Source organism: Biomphalaria glabrata, chromosome 11, assembly GCF_947242115.1.
Source record: "Biomphalaria glabrata chromosome 11, xgBioGlab47.1, whole genome shotgun sequence".
Taxonomy (NCBI): Eukaryota; Metazoa; Mollusca; class Gastropoda; family Planorbidae; genus Biomphalaria; species Biomphalaria glabrata.
Genome location: NC_074721.1, coordinates 16,642,358 through 16,660,460, shown reverse-complemented (window position 1 = coordinate 16,660,460; position 18,103 = coordinate 16,642,358). Strand labels below are relative to the sequence as shown.

Here is an 18,103-nt window from a genome sequence, read left to right as displayed (position 1 = left end):
AGTCTACACTATAAGCTTTAATCTTTTCTAGACAGGAGCTTCTCGTCTGCCCAAACTCTCTTTCATTTATTAGAGGCTCAATAAGCCTTTCAGCTAGATCTACAATACTAGTCGTTCATGCAAGAAAGCCACTTGTCTTCAGACTTGCTTCAAGCGAGACCAATTGTCAAATGTTGCCTGTGACGTGGCAACATTTGGTCAATGGAGACCAATAGCTCGTTGCCACGTCACAGGTCTGACGTACTATTGGTCTTCTCTGACTACAGGTTGCCACGTCGCAGGCCAGTGTTCGGGCCTACTTTGGTTGAAGAATTCAACATTATTTCAATTTAAATTACCTGAAAACTCTACTCTTATTGGAAGGAGCACATTATGCGATGAAATGATGATGTATGTGTAGACTTGGTTATATTATGACAATACATTTTTAGCTCGCTTCTCCATAATGACATCTGCGGGCTTAATTAAACTCCAGATTTTTCGTAAACCTATTGGGAGACTATATTGACAGATTTTATTTATGATACTTTTTAAAGTAAAAGGAAAATTTAAGATTATTTTTTTTAGAAGGCTATAAAAGGATAAATGACGAAAATTAAAATTAAAAAAAATTTTCTCCCCTTTTCTGGATGCTTTTCCATGTTTCCATATGCTATTTGTGTGTTAAGTGTCCACACAAATAGTGCAAGTCTGTGCGATGGTATAATGAAAATGTGTTGCAATAGAAATGTTAACTTTTCTTATAAAGTACAGAAGTTCCTAAAAGAAGAAGATAATTACGTCGTACGCTTATCTTTGTGTCAGTCTAGTCGTACAAGTTAATTAAAGACTTAAACTCTACAAAGTCATTAGCTTTCCTGGCTGGTTCAAGCAAGCCGTTTCATCCTTAAATGGCACTTGGGATAAAAGAGAACTTATAAGAATTTGTCCTAGAATGTGGGGTACATTTCGTTTTTCTTGTCTTTCTGATTATTTTATTAGTATGTGTTTTTGCGTTTGTCAATTATAGTTCGGTGTTTTATGTATTATTGCTACTTTATTTTTTAGTCTTTTGTCTTGAAGAATTTCTAAGTTGACTGATTTTACTAGTGATTTTAATTTAATCAAATGTGAATATTCATTTTTTTGATAAACCCAAGACTCTTTTTGCCTCTGTTCTATCTTCTTTATGTTTTCTTGACTCGTGAATGTCCCATACTGATCAAATACATTCCAATCCGTGGAGCGACGATGGTTAATCTCATGATAGAGTGATGAAAACCTGGGCCTTAGATAGGGTCTGAACGATGTCACAGCAGTTCCTTCCTCTTTTTTTTTCCTTTAGACGCAGATGATATGTACAAAGGAACGGCAGGTACCCGATACAGTTTTGGGACCAGGGAACCACAGGTTGCTCCAGTGAGTAGCACTGTTTCAACGGCTCCTGATTTTTTCTCAGGGTTGACACCTGAAGCCTTTCCTAAGTGTGGGTAAAGCCTCAAGACAGCATAGTTCTTCTCGTAGGTGGGTAGCCAACTAAGCCAGTTGTTTGCCTTTCCTCATCTCCTGCCAGTGATGACCCAATATCCGAGCCACACGTGATGACCAGGAGTGGGACTGATTGTCAGAGACTATATGAGACGCATACCATTGCAAGCCTTCCATACGTAGCGGAGTGCCTATATCCATTACCACTTCCGGCAATGACAACATTGCTGCATATTAGCATATCATAATAAAATGTCTAAGCCATAAATCTAAAATGTATTTGGTTACGTTTTCATTGGTCAGCTGACATGTGCGATTATCCGTTCTACGTGGATACCAGCGAAGAGAAGTCCATGACCTTTGAATGCGGGTTTTTAGACAACAACACACATTACTGTGATATCAATTGTATGAATGGCTACCAGCTCCAGGGCAGCGCCACAATGACCTGTGTGGACAATGTCTGGACATATGACTCTCAACCAAAATGTGAAAGTAGGTTAAAAGGACTTTTTGTAAATGGTGGCGCATTGATCAATATACGGGAGTATACATAAACTACTTTTTATTTCAAGAAAGAAAGATTGTCTGACCTGGCACTAGAATGACTAGATGGTCCATATTCCAGGTGGAAAGATCACAAGCTAACATTACGCTTTCTGGGATGGGTTGGTCTCATAAAGGATATTACCATTTGGGGCGGATTCAGAATTTTAGAGGAGGGGAGGGATATTTTTTTAAAACTCTAACCCCAATAAACCTTAACTTATATAAACATACACAGTATAACCAGCGTGTTTATAAAATAATTGTTTCAAAGCCATTGATTCATCTAAATAGGCCATCCTGTATATGCAGCCTCGTTCATGGTATAGAACTATAAATAGACTTGAAAAGTCCTTTAACGAAGCGAAACCAATGTGATAATAAATGCTTGTAAAATGTTTGACATGTTATAGACATTTCTTCAGAGTTAAAGATTATGCCATCTTATCCCGAACCTCCGACAGGACGACTGGGAAGGTAGAGGTCAGGGTTTGTACCCGGGACAATCGAGAACTTGACACCCTTCAAAAGGTTTGGGAGCGGTTAATCTCCGTGGTGATAAATGTACTATCTTTGTTACATTTATGAACTCAATACAGTTTTAACGCAAATATAAAGTCAGTCACGAAGTCATTTTATAAGAGAAACATTTTAGAATTGGATTTTAAAAGGCGACCTAAAAAATGGGGTTGGATTCCAATCTCACCTCGTTTGTTAACTTATGCTTAGACATTCCTTTAAAAGTTCTACATTTTTAAAATCAAAGTCATATTTTGAATATGATGCCAAAGTTAAAAAATAAAATTAAGTCTTAATGTTACGCAAAATTGTTTCCATAGTCTCAAAAACCAAGGTGACTAGGCGCCACTAGGCGGTATTGTGGAAATGCTTTATCAGATACCGCCCTCGGTGTGTATTTACTGATGATTGAATTGGACAGTTACGAGGGGGGGGGGGGGAGTGGGCCACTGAATGTAATAGACTCAAAAATAGACTCAATGTAATAGACTCAATGTAATAGACTCAATGTAATAGACTGCATAGAAAACTCCATTTGAACTTGTTCCTCTGGACAAATGTAGGTTGAACCAATGAACATGATAAATCATTACACCGCTTGCCTATTTCATTAACCAATGAACATGATAAATCATTACACCGCTTGCCTATTTCATTAGCCAATGAACATGATAAATCATTACACCGCTTGCCTATTTCATTAACCAATGAACATGATAAATCATTACACCGCTTGCCTATTTCATTAACCAATGAACATGATAAATCATTACACCGTTTGCCTATTCAATTAACCACTGAACATGATAAATCATTACACCGCTTGCCTATTCAATTAGCCAATGAACATGATAAATCATTACACCGCTTGCCTATTTCATTAACCAATGAACATGATAAATCATTACACCGCTTGCCTATTCAATTAACCACTGAACATGATAAATCATTACACCACTTGGCACTTGCCTATTCAAAACAATATGCTTTTCGAAGATAAATGGTATCCGTTACACCAGAACCATGCAAGCTACAAGATATACCACACAAAACTAATAGTGGCTTTTCTCTTTTCGGGGGCCTAAAAATATTGGTTACATTTTGTAAAATAATGCAAAAATCGTTTTGAGATAACCGATAAAGTAAGTTTGATAATAGTCAGGGGCCATTATTAAAGAGAGAAGATGTATTTTTACTTCCCTTGGACATTTTGCCATGACTCGCTTCACTAAACGAAGCATTTCTCCCAAGACTCATTGGCAGTGAAGATGGAACTCCGAGCCGTAAACTAGTTATTTGTTCAAGAAGATGTAATAATTATGTTCTGCAACTATGGTGTTGCTAGAGCAGCTTGACAATTTAGTAAATGAGAGAAAAACACGGTGACTGTCGGTGACTCAGACAGAGACCAAGAGTTATAGTGGGCCTGAACACAGACCTGTGACGTGGCAACCAGCTGTTGATCTTCTGTAACCACAAGTTGCCACGTCACAGGTCTGTCTTCAGGCCTGCTATAACTATTGGTCTCGCGCAGAACTATTCGCGTGCATAAATGCACACCACGCGTCTTTAAAGTTGACACTGTGATGACCAATACAATTTTGTCCTGTTCACCCCCAAACTTCCCATAAGGAAGAGATCAGCTTCTATGCTGGGTGCCACGACGTCTGTATCGAGGAAACATTACTGAGTACACGGTGAACAATGAAATCCGCTGGAAGCTAGACTGCGTACCAGGGTTCGAAGTGCCCCACTACAAGTTCCGGGACAAGAAGGACAAGTATTTCTACTGCAAAGACGGTATGATCCAACCTATGAGGATAGCTTTAACCTCATGCAAGCGTGAGTAGGTTACGTCATACTGTTTGCTTTCTTAAGTGGTTGAGTGTGGAGGTGCACATTGAAGTAACAGTTGTAATAGAATTCATTTGTAAACAAATTGATAGATAACATACTTATAAATATATTAATTGATTGACTGACTGATAGATCGATACGAAATAGATAAATAATACATAGATAGGTAACATAATGTATAATAGGATTTATAAATTGATCGAGATACACATCAACTATTGTTGGGTTGAACCTTATCGAGAAAAGAAATCTATAAGAGAAAGAGGGCAGGAACATGAGGAGTGAGAGAGGGGGAGGGAGAGTTAACACGGTCATAGATTCTTGTGATGTGTGGGATTCTTTCAAGGTATTAAAATCCCAAAGTCAATGAACAGCTCATGATACTGTCCGATTTTGAATACCATTTTAGAAAATGCCTACAGGAGTACTAGCATATACGCCCAAACAAATCAATATTATTTAATATGTAATATACGGATCTATCATGGAATAAGTGCTCGTGTTCAAAATTACTTCTATAAATCTAGTCAACTGTTTGGAGATTACTAGTCTGCGGTGCCTTAACAGAAATAATGTGCGCTTACGCCAAGTTTTTTTCCCCAGAAAATTGTCATTAAGACTTCTATTGAATTTGTTCTTGTTTCAATCTGTCCCAGCTGCCTTTGTAGCACCGGGAGTGGTATTCAATTTTGTATTCATTATCTATGGACTCAAGTGCCTTCGTTCTGTCATCGAGATAAAGAAACTTATTGTTTCTATGGATTTGTATTCAAAAGTAGATGGAAGATTTGTGGATAACAACTTTATTATTTTTAGACATCACTGTGACAGGAATACGAGAGACCACAGGCGGTTTAATCAAACTATGGCATCTTATACCTATATAGAAGAGGTTAGACTAAGTTTTTATAAGTATCTATTTATTTATTGATTTATGTATACAGGCAAATATATAATAGACGAACTGCGCAGCAATGCCTGATGATGTTTATAATGATTTACTATATTTATCACTTATTTACTTATAGGCCTACTCTGCTCTTGTCAACTTAGAAAAACATAAAAAGCAATAAAAAAATAATACTTTAAAAAATATACAATTTAAGGGAAAGTACCGCCAATCACTGTAAATTTACTGAAAATTACAGGAATTAGCTCACTTTCTGCTATTATAAAACAAAATTAATGAATCAATAATAAATGATTAACTAATTGGTTCATTTTTTGATTGATTCTTGTATGATCACAAACTATTAATAATTATTCAGCATTTCAACTTGATTCGAGAATGGGAAGATCTACATACTGGTATGATGTGGAAGTGAACGAAAGAGAATAATTCACCGATTCTCATAGGGCAGATGATGTAAAGTTCACCTGTTTCTGTGGTCTACGGTTAACGATGGTGTCATGTGGCCATCACAACGACCAACCGCCTTTATTTTTCCCCAACTCAGGTCAGGTACCCATGAGAGCTGGGTGGACTCAGAGGTGCCCAAAGATCCCGAAATTAAAATTCCCAGTCTTCATCAGGATTCGAACTTCGGATCCCAGATAGGAAGCTAAGCGATTTACTGCTCAGCCACTGCGCCTCATGTCATAAGGGGATTAAATCCATATATACATTCACATCTCTAATTAAGTAGCATTTATTCCCCTTTTTTCGATACCAAACAAAATAATTAATCACCAACAATTGATAAACTAATTGGTTAATTGTTTTTTTTAATTCATTCATGTATTTTCAGGCTTAATGAATAATTGTGCAAAGTTTGAAGTTGATCCGAGAATGGGAAATGGGAGAAAAAACATGTACAAACGTTTTATCAGACAGACAGAGTGAGCTGATATAAATTTTGTAACCAAAAAAATAATGAAAAACTGAAAATGTGACCTAAGGAGAGATGGAAGCCCCCATGCACGCAGACTGTGATGACGTCGATGTACAACTAAAAATAATAAACTGCGAGGAAAAGATGCACAGCCTGACTGACCTAGCCCAGAGGTTCCCTAACCTTTTTTAACCGAGGACCCCCAGTTTGAGAACCACTGACCTACCCCCCCCCCCCTCTCCTCTCACATGTACACTTAAATTAGTTCAGCATCATTAAAAAAACACATTAACTGATTCAGTACTGTCTCAGGTATTCGTCGCTGTCTATGTACCTACCATCAAAGCAACTGAGGATGCATGGCTGAAGGCGCATAATGACTTAGGCGAGCAGCTCAAGAAAAACATAAAGAACGCTGAAGTGCAAAGGACCACAGAGAAAGTCGCCTTTAAATTTGATTACGGTGGCCTGACGTACGTATGTCAGCAGGGTGAAAAGTACTCTGTCAGTTATAAGAAATGTGGTAAGTATTGTCAGCCAGGACAAGATTTAGACCTGGGTAATCTGTTCGAGATTTGGTGCCTTTTATAAGTTCAATTATTGGTTTTAGGATATATCAAGAGACTTAAACATAAACACATTTAAGAATTGTATAAAATTAAATTAAATTATAACTTTATATTGCACAAAATTCATGATTATAGCTTGCTCAGAGCGCTATGGTCTCATTTGTGGACTAGTGTGTGTGTGTATCTGGGAGAAGGTTTTCCGTGCTGCCTTTAGGCGCTCAGTAAACACAACTCAAATCGGGCGTCGAACCTCGAGCCCCCTTCATAGGTAGCCAAGCCAAGTTCAAGCTTACTTAGCCTCTCGGCCACGCATCCCACTGGTATAGATATTGATACAATACATTTTAACTTGAAATCGTTATTATTTATTGCAAACGCACTAACTTACAGCCCGTCACCCCTCTAGGAGTATGGATTGCTAACACTAGATCTCCATAGTCCTTCCTTTCCATCTCGTTCCAGTTAGAACTAAGCTTAAACAGTTCTGCGTCGCCTGGAGCTTTTAGGACGCCCTCTCCTTCTCTTGCCTTGTGGGCTCCACTTCAATGCCTGCCATGTGATGCTTGTTGGCAATTTGCGTAGAGTTACCCAATCCAGCCCCATCTTCTCTTTATGATCTTTCTTCTACAGGAGCTTGACAATATGTTGGCGCCCCCCTCTCCATAAACGTGTATAGCTTGTATAGCTTATAGCTCAACCCTACACTGTTGTCAGCTAGTAGTAGCCTAGTACACCTGTTTGTGAATCGAGTTTATTTGAGTATGACAGTAAATACACCCGTGTTATATGATTCAGATACTTATAAGTATTGCTGTAAACCTGTTCCCTCCTGAAGTAAGGGATTTTTCTTTATGCTGTCGGGTGTAAATGACCTTATCTAGTGTGTAAATGACCTGAGCTAGTGTGTAAATGACCTGAGCTAGTGTGTAAATGACCTGAGCTAATGTGTAAATGTGTTAAGAAACTTTTGTGATGATTTTGGATTCCTCGACTGAGGATTGTTTTCTTTAATTTGTGTTAGTGAATCGGGATATGTCAATTTCAATAGGGGATTGTGACATTATTTCTTTTTACTGGGGAGTATTGATTGAGTATAGTTGTATTGGGCTTCTACAATCAGAGAGATACCAGCGACATGAGATTCGGTGAGTTATTCCCTTGAGTTCACTCCCATGTTGTAGCAGTATTGATGTAGCAATCACTACGTAGATTTCTATTTATCTTTTGAAAATAATAAATATTATTCACTGTGGAATGGCAGCAAGTTCTTCTTTTTTGTTTTGTAGTGGAAGGAGCAGAACAAAATATAGGCCTACCTTTTGTTTTTAGATCCAGTTGGTTCCGTAAGGCTTTAGTGGTGAAAGTGGTTATAGCTATAAACTGTAGGTGGTACTGGATATCAGCACTCCGTGCCCATAAAATGTTTCAATGGCTTGCGTCTCATGACCGTCACGTTTGGCTCAGAAATGAGATCTCGTGACACTTTTATCGCTGACAGGAGAAAGAGCAAAGGCGAGCAACTGAGGCCTAAACATGTACGTTTCAGACAGGAGGGGCGTGATAGCCTTGAATGACTACCTACCTAGTGTTGGTGATGGTCGTTGATTTGTAGCACTAAACTGCTGGTAGACAACTAAATGTCTATAGGTTTACTATTTCTTAACTTATAGAACTTGAAAATAACTTTTTTGTGAACAAAACTTAATTTAACTATTATTACAATAGAGAAAAAAAATTCAACTTGAGATGGAATGAAATCAATCTAGTAGACTTTAGTAATAAAATAAAATGGTATTTTAAACAAAATCTAATTTTCTACAAAAACATGTCTTTTCGCTCTGGCATTCTGGAGATGTCTGGCCTACCCAAGACAGCTTACGACAGTTCCGCTTATCTTGCACCATTCACCCAACCAAACACTAACTTCTTCTCACTGTCGCCACACACACACACACATACACTCCATAACACACAGGAGAAGGAAAAGTCTGAATCTAAAACTCTGCCACCTGGCTGCGATCTCAATTTATGAAGGCCTTCGAGAGTCAACCCTGAAGATAAATCAGAATCCGGTGAAAATTAGGCGCAGTGCTACAGTGCTACATCCTATCAAAACTAGCGACGCCGCTGATCCCAATCTGTATCGGCACCTAGCGTTCCTTTGGACACATCAGCTGCGCTGAGAGAGGGAAAAAGGCTGTGTTGGCGACACCATAGCCTTAGATTTTGTCTCTCTTTCTGTGAGATGATCTCTAGTTCCCTTCGTGACTCAGGAGGCCCTAGGAATTATCTAGTGATGCTTATTTCAGGACTAAGAGAACTTAAAACTGTTTGAATTATCAATTTGTTTGGTCCGCATTTTTCTTGCAACTAAGTTGGCGTCTACGTTCTCTGCCTAGTATTCCTTGGGGATCCCACGACTTTATTTTGTTTTCCTCCATGTGTTATAAACGTTTCAGTGTCAATTCTGTTAATGATACTACACAGGGTGGTCGTTAGAAAAAAGGAAAATCTGTCAAATAGCTATTTATTCTTACTAAGAATAACTTTTTCGAGTTGTTTTTTTCAAAGGCCTATGTTCTAATATACTCATAGATGCTTAACATATCGTCCTTGCACTTCAGAGCAGAGTCTTAACCTGGAAACCCAAAGCTCGTGTAGGAATTGTGGAATCAAATGTGTAGTATATAGTTGGCAACAATGATCCTTTATTATGTGTCATTGCCATGATTGAATGTGTCTATTTCTTTCTAAATCTCTGCCAATCTTCCTCTTGTCTTCTCAAAATACGTAACATGCATACATGTAACCCTGCCGGACCAAGTTAAACAAAGGACATTTGGGCCGATGTTGTTCTCTATAGAGATACCTTAACTTAAGACTATTTTGTTCTAATTGTTTGTCATTTTTTCGTTTCTTTTGTAGCTGATGAAGGCCTCGTGGCCCAAACGTCCTTTGTTTAATTTGGTCCGGCAGGGTTATGTATATGCATGTTTTTCGTATTTTCTATACAGTCGTTTACCCCTGCAGCAGTAAATCTTTGTTTTTGAGTCTCTACAAAGCTTATATCAACTGTTAAAACGTTCTCTCCGACACCGAATCTCGGATTAAGCTGAAATTTTGCACCATTATTTATTGTACCTGACAACACAAGAATCGAATTAAAAAACTAACCAATTGGTATTTGATATTTCGATCAAGGGAAAGAATTTGTACTTGACTGAAGTGGTCATGTACTCTAGAAAGTAAGTTTACAACTAACAAAAGAAAACTATACAATCTTTTATCTTCATATACCCCTCACCGGCAGAGTGTAAGCGTGGCCAGGAGTTCGAACTCAGGTCGTCCCCCTTTTTTTATCGATGCTTTTATAAAGATTACGGCATTATTCACAAATATATCCCTTTCTTTATCCACCCCCCGCCATTTTCCCAACTGGTCCAGACAAGTGAAAGGATCATAGCGTATTGAATATTGAAAAAACTAAAGCATGGAATAGCGCTAAACAAAAACAATTGGTAAAAATTTTTCAAATCGCACAAATTTATTGTTGTTGGTTTAGATCTATTACAATGTTAACTAATGACTGATCCAAAGTCATTAATACAATTACACTTCGTAAAAGCTTTTTTTTTTATCTTGTTTTCTCCCCGTTTTTTTTATATACCTTATATTCCCCCATCTCCCCTCCCAAACATGTCTCCATCTCTTCTTTTACTATGTCTGTGTATGTAACAAAGACAGAAGATTCTACAGGGTAAAAATCTCCAATCGAGAATGTTCCAATGAAACACTTGAATTGTAAGATGTCAAACACTGCAGATATCTCTAAACTATACGACTCAGTTAACTTGATTCAATACATGAAACTGTTGCACGTTCATTTATGTTATATCCTAACAATTTGTAAGTGCACTTTCACTATGTCACACAGTGGCGTAGCTAGGAATTCGCCATCATTTGGGGGCCGGGGTGCTTGGCCTTTTTAGGGGCCCTTGCATTTTGACATTCGACATTATGACATTCGACATTATGACATTCGACATTATGACATTCGACATTATGACATTCGACATTATGACATTCGACATTATGACATGAGATAATGTCGTAATATTTAATACTTAATGTAAAAACAAATTCAAACACTCAAGTAGGGGCAAGGGGGATTTTTAAATTCTCCCTCCCATCCCTAACCATAGCTACGCCACTGATGTCACAATTCAACCTGTGACAAGTCAATTCTATACAATCAACGTGAATGCCACCGTGTGACACGTCAATTCTATACAATCAAAGTAAATGTCATGGCATTGCCTCAGTCACACATGTTTATTTTATTTCAGCTACCTGTGGCAGGGGCTCGATCTATACCGGCGAATACTGTGAGCCTTGCCCCAAGGGCACCTACCAGAAGTACGATTCGGGGTATAGGTGTGCCCATTGCCCTTCAGGGTGGAGGTCGCCATATATGGGGCTGATATCAGTGGAAGAATGTTCTAGTTTGGAGTTGGAAGGTGAAAAACGAAAAGGTAAGCACTGTTTGATGTCTTCCATGAAACACATTACCTAAGTGCGTTTAGTTTTGTAGTTGTCTTCCATGAAACACATTACCTAAGTGCGTTTAGTTTTGTAGTTGTCTTCCATGAAACACATTAGCTAAGTGCGTTTAGTTTTGTAGTTGTCTTCCATGAAACACATTACCTAAGTGCGTTTAGTTTTGTAGTTGTCTTCCATGAAACACATTACCTAAGTGCGTTTAGTTTTGTAGTTGTCTTCCATGAAACACATTACCTAAGTGCGTTTAGTTTTGTAGTTGTCTTCCATGAAACACATTAGCTAAGTGCTGCTAGTTTTGTTGTTGTCTTCCATGAAACACATTAGCTAAGTGCTGTTAGTTTTGTAGTTGTCTTCCATGAAACACATTACCTAAGTGCGTTTAGTTTTGTAGTTGTCTTCCATGAAACACATTACCTAAGTGCTGTTAGTTTTGTAGTTGTCTTCCATGAAACACATTACCTAAGTGCTGTTAGTTTTGTAGTTGTCTTCCATGAAACACATTACCTAAGTGCGTTTAGTTTTGTAGTTGTCTTCCATGAAACACATTACCTAAGTGCTGTTAGTTTTGTAGTTGTCTTCCATGAAACACATTACCTAAGTGCTGTTAGTTTTGTAGTTGTCTTCCATGAAACACATTACCTAAGTGCTGTTAGTTTTGTAGTTGTCTTCCATGAATCACAATACCTAAGTGCTGTTAGTCCAATAATATGTCTTAAATGAAACACATTGTATGGGTGGAATGTTAACAAAAATAGCCTAAATGCTATTGGTTTCACAGTAGTCATTCATTAAGTACAAGGATCAATGTTAGGAAAATCTTGTCGATAAAATACACTTCAACCCAGAGCAACAAACGTTAAAAAGAAAGATGTGCTGAAATTCCATTTATCAGGAGGGATACAATGACGTTTATTTCTGCTTCGTAGATGTTTTAAAGATTCACCTGTTCAAATATCAAATAAAACATTATCACTAGATATAACGTCACAAGACATATTTGAACTCCAGATCTGAACGCGAAACAGTGGATTGTCGTTGTCGTAAACAGACAAATGTCGTTTGTAATTATTTTATTCTATAGTTTCACAGTATGAATGTTTTATAGGTATATCCACACTAGGGCATATTTATATTTACAGAAATGCACATAATGATGGTATATAAACTAGATAAACAATATCAAATTTAAAGATCTATAGTGCTTATATTAATATTGTAACGGATCTCTCTATCCGGGCTCTCTGCAAACACGACACAACCCAGGGCAGCAAGGGCTCCAAAGTAACAGTAACAGTTTCATTTCAAAGACATCACAAATTATTATTATTATTATTATTATGGTTCGACCATCGTGGTTCGATGTTGATCACTTTGTTATCCACGGGGCTAAAAGCTTTGCACTGGGGTTTTATGCCTCTTCATGTGGCTGGTGAGACCAGCCCGGAATGTTCGGCTGCACACTGGGCAGGTTATTCGAGCTGGAGTTAGTGTCATGGGCCTTGCCTTGCTTTTTTTCTCTGGCGTTTTTCTTCTGCCAGCGTTGTTCTCTTTTCCTCAGCAACCTGTGCGCCAGTTTTCACATCGCGACGCCATGATGCTCTGTCATGTGCCTCTGTCTCCCAAGTGGCTGGGTTTATGCTGAACGCCTTCACAGAAGCTTTGAGTGTGTCCCTGAAGCGCTTTCTTTGACCACCTTGCGAGCGCTTTCCTTCGCTTAGTTGGCCATACAAGAGTAGTTTAGGGATGCGGAGGTCTTCCATTCTGTAGACGTGTCCTGCCCATCGGAGCTGGGACTGTATCAAGATTGTATGGATGCTTTGCAGACCCGATCTTCGTAGGGCTTCAGTATCTGGTATTTTGTCTTGCCATTTGACATTCAGTATTTTTCTTAGACATGTCATGTGGAAATGATTCAGTTTCTTTGCATGTTTTCTGTCCACTGTCCACATTTCTGAGGCATAGAGCAATGTAGGGAGGATGACGGCTCGAATTACAAGTATTGTATAGTTTTCAACAACATTACACTGACTGCCCAAAAACCCAGCCTATGCTCCGGACTGACTTCACACACCGTGCTGGTTCTGACTTTGCCTCGTACTGGTCACATTGCGAGGTCACGTGAAGTGTCTTGACTCTTAACACACTCGCTCTTATATAGGCTTTCTACAGGCCTTCTAGAATCGGATGGAACGTCGCTTGACCATTGGTTGTACACATTCGCCGTGACTTGCGTGCGTAATATTTACAACACGGGTCTTTGCCAAACTGGCGTGTACTGTCACTCGTCACGGTTGACCGCTCGTCTAGCGCTGGCCTGGGGCGATTTGCGTAATCTGAAACACACACAGCATTACCCCCATCTGTGTCAACACAATGTGTAGAACAATATGTAGGTCTTAAATATGTGCATATTTGTATATTAATATGTAGATCCATGGGCGTAGCCAGGATTTTTTTTCGGGGAGGGTTTTGGGGGCTCCCCCCCCCCCCCCGCGGAAAAAAATTATATATATATATATATATATGAGTGTGTGTGTACATAATTAATCTTTATTACATTCTGACCATTTCGGAAGACGTTTAATGTTTATTGTAGACTCCCCGCTCTTGCTAGCAAGGGGGTCTGGTTGAGTTCGCAGCGCTCCCCCAGCGCGTGGCGAAGCCCCGCCGCCGAGCACTATTTCTGCTATTGAAAGCCAACAAAATGCATATTCTGAGGTATCTACAGTGCATTATCTTGCTATTAAAAAGTTTTATTTCAAAAACCTAATGTGCTATTCTTACTGACTTAGACCCTCTCGCGCCGTTCGGCGCATTTTCCGGCAAGCTGTTTCCGCAACTCTTATTTTGCGTAATTCATTTTGTCGGAAAACATGTCCCGCAAAACCTCATGCGACGCTCTGTCACAACCTTACTAAGGATTCGACTCCCAGTTCGGCATATGATTTCTTTGATTTAGACCCGATCTCTATGACTGACTCCTAAAATCTGTCTTAGCCATCTTTGTTGAGACACATTTAATGATTTTCAATTTCGGCAGAAGACTATTCACACTTAATTAATGGAGCCCAAGCCACTGGTAGAAATTTGTAACCTTTCTTGACTACGCTCTTGGAATTACATGCCTGTATTTCGCTTTAGATTTTATATCGAAAATGAAAGTTTTTTCGTCAAATCATCTGTTAAGGGGTTTTAAAAAAAAACAACTCTGTTTTTTTTTTTTTTTTTTTTTTTTTTTTTTAATTCAAAACCTCATTTAGCTACGATCATAGAATTTGGTGACTGTAGTTTGCTTTAAAATAATATTGAAGAGAGAGGTTTTCAACTCTAAACGCTCTGTAGTTGAATTTTAAACTCAAAACCATCTGGAGGGGTTTTAAACTTTAAAGAAAAAGCCATCTGGAGGAGGGGGATTTAAACTCAAAACCCCTTTGGCTACGCTCATAGATTTTATAGTGTGTAATTTGCTTTTTTTTATATTGAAGAGATACTTTTTAGCTTCAAACCCCAACTGGAAAAAGGGGGGGGGGGTTAAACTCAAAACCCCTTTGGCTACGCTCATAGAATTTTGAGTGTGTAATTCGCTTTTTTATATTGAAGATGGAGTTAAAATCTTCCTCAACTGTGTTGTTGGAATTTGGGGATTGTTGTTTGCATTTTTTTTTTGTTTTATAGAAGAGGGGGATTTAACTGCAAAAACCTCTGGTAGGGGGTTTAAAATTCAAAGCCCCCTGGTAGAGGGATTTGTATCTCAAAACCCCCTGATAAGGGTTTTTTAAATCTCAAAACCCCCTGGTAGGAGGATTTAAACTCAAAACCCCCTGGTAGAGGGTTTTCAACTCAAAACTGCCTCGGCTGTGCTGTGGTAAGTGATGATTTAGTATTAAAATCTCACCTAAAATAAACAAAATGAAAGCAAAAATCAGTCACTTAATTCCCTCCCCCCCTGCGGGTATTTCATTTCGGGGGGGGGGGGTTTGAACCCCAAGAACCCCCCCTGGCTACGCCCATGTGTAGATCCACTCTTCGGGCAGCTGATGTGACAAAAGGAACGGAAATATCCGATACAGTTTAGGATCATTAGCGTCGAAGGTTCTGCCAGGCTGTATAACACAGTTGATCACAATCTGCATATGGGTCAACAGTTCCTGATTTTTCATCAGAGTTGTCTCCCAAAGTCTTTCCCGTGTTTGGGTATATCCGCAAGGCAGCGGAGGTTCGGATTCATAGATTATATTCGCATAAATGGCTTGCCAATCAAGGTTAACGAGCCGCTCCTGCCAAAAGCTACCCGTTTAAGCGTCAGTTGCTCGCCTTTGCCCACCAAAAGCGAAACCTATTTTCACCTGCGATAGATATGAACGGGTCTCTCCAATCTAGGGCTCCACATTTACATGAAAAGGCTTTCTACGAGATGAACCATAATTGTTACGAGTGAATGAGGTCAACATGTAGATCATCTGTATTAATTAATGTTTATATGAAGGTCTAAAGCATTGAGATCTATATCAGTGGTTCTCAAACTTTTTAGTTCCTCGACCCCTTTGACATAGTTTCCCATTAGGCGGTTACGCCCAAACGTAATTTTTGTTTCGTTTAGAGATAAATAGATATGTGCTTATAATAAAATTTAAAAAAAAGTTTATTATTCCGACTTGCATTTATTTAATTTTCTATTGCGTATTCACAAATATACATGGTGCATACTTAAGTGACAATTTGACAAATATGTCGAAATATGCAGAACAGTCATTGATACAGTAAACTACATTGTTACAGAAATAGTGTTTCGTCAGTATTTGCAAACATGCCAATGGTAGTTTGAAGGTTGAGGCTTATTTCTGTTCCATCAGATCAGGTATTCAGTAGCACAACGAATGTTATCTTGTGGATCAAGTTTGCTTCTGAATTTAGACTTCCAGAAACTAAAAAGTTGGAACACTTTGTTTCGCAAACATTTGTTCTCGGAAATGGAAGAAGGCGCAACACGATCTCAAACAGTACGGGATGTAAAATAGTTTCAATACCAAGAACGGTTCAGATCTGCACTCCAAATGTTACATCACGTTAGAATGGACAAAAGAAAAAAAAAAACTTCCAATGATCAATAGACAAAAAAAAAATCCAAATTTTCGCGGGTCTTAGACGACCTCTGGCAATTGTCATTCGACCCTCAAGGGAGTTTGATAGTAGTTCCTCAACATTAGGCTACTATGTCCTTATTTGGGTCCACGGTGCTTTTGTTAAAAGGTAGACACGCAGTAATATCATTAATGTATTTTTTTCTTCCTGATGCAGCTAATTGTGAACGAGGCCTTGTAAAAGTCGAGGGCACTTCCCAGTGCATTCCTTGCCCTATGGGCACATTTCAGTTTGACTCCCAATGTTCCTCCTGCCCTGAAGGCACCTGGACGTTATTTAGCGGAAGTTCCTCTCCCAATCACTGCATATGTAAGTACTTCGAGACAGAGTAGGTCTAATCCTAGCGTTAACATTCAATTGCTTCTCTTTAACCCTTAAAGTGCTGAGCTGTTTTACAATGAGTGCATAGCTGATGTAATTACAATTCTGATGTTTAGAGGCGAACGTACCACAGGCATTTTAAGGGTTAAATAGGAATACCAATACCAATTGACATGTTCCAACTCATGCATAACTGAATGTGTGTCGTAAGGGTTTGAAGGAAGTTTAGTAAAAAAAAAAAAAAGCGATTTTCTTACTAGATCTATATTTGTCCCTTTGAAACAATTTATAGGATAAGACATTTATATTACTTGGCTAGATACTAGTAGTTGTTGCCTATAAGATCTGCACCTGGCCCGGGCGCCAGCTATGCTCAGTACGCCTCTGTCAGTGGATTTATTTATCCATTACATTCTTATAAATATTTACAAAAGATTGTTAAGAAATAATATACATTTTTTTTTTACTATTTGAGCTATGAATGGACGTTATTTTCATAACTTAGCTGTAGAACATTTAGCTCTTGAGCTCTAAAGGGGAAGTAACGAGGGATTATGGGCACGACATGGGATAAGTTAGGCCGATGTGTCAAAAACCCAAAATATCAACATACATTCTTATATTGAATTCTTCAACTCGTCAGACTTGTGCAATTAAAATACTTCATTCTTCAAATCGTGGTAGATGAATGACAGAAGTGCTTCTCAGATTAAAGGATGTTTTTCTAGCCTGTTTTGATGGAGGGGATGGGGAAGATTGTGTTACTAAAGAGATGTATTTACTTTAGTCCAATTGTCTTTGACAAAGCTTACATCAACTCATTTTGTCTGTCGGGTAAAAAGTTTATTGCCGGTATTTTCTTGAATCAAGTTGAGAGTTACCACAATTATTCATTGGCATAGACATGACATGTATTCAAAAAAAGAAATAACCAATTAGTCTATTAATTACTGTTAACTAAATATTTTGTTTGATACCAACAAGGGAAATTAATTCTTCAGTATTCACAGATACAGCTATACATTTAGGGTTTCGCCCCCCTTAGATAACTGAACACGTTATTTCTCGTACAGCCATTTGTCAGGACTGAGTTCTGGTCAGCCTGGGTCTCCTGTTTACTGTAGAGAAGGGGGGCAATCCAGGTTGTTGGTTTCAAAACTGTTATTGTTTTGGGTTGTTTTTATTTAGTGAGATGTTTTGAAAACATAATGTAACTCATGATAAGGGGGTGTTTTTTGTTCCTAGTCCAGGACAGTTGGTTTTTGTGGATATATAGTCTAAAGGTGGACT

At 38.5% G+C, this 18,103-nt stretch overlaps 1 protein-coding gene across 2 annotated transcripts in view; it reads left to right on the top strand.

The window, feature by feature from the left end:
• Window positions 1–18,103, top strand: part of LOC106051822 (uncharacterized) — a 115,130-nt gene that overhangs the window by 42,353 nt on the left and 54,674 nt on the right. For both annotated transcript variants that reach the window (XM_056004216.1, XM_056004217.1), the window contains 6 exons: window positions 1,771–1,962; window positions 4,165–4,374; window positions 5,046–5,281; window positions 6,534–6,744; window positions 11,137–11,322; window positions 16,649–16,801. In XM_056004216.1, coding sequence (XP_055860191.1) covers window positions 1,771–1,962; window positions 4,165–4,374; window positions 5,046–5,281; window positions 6,534–6,744; window positions 11,137–11,322; window positions 16,649–16,801 — 1,188 coding nt within the window. The remainder of the gene's footprint in view (window positions 1–1,770; window positions 1,963–4,164; window positions 4,375–5,045; window positions 5,282–6,533; window positions 6,745–11,136; window positions 11,323–16,648; window positions 16,802–18,103) is intronic.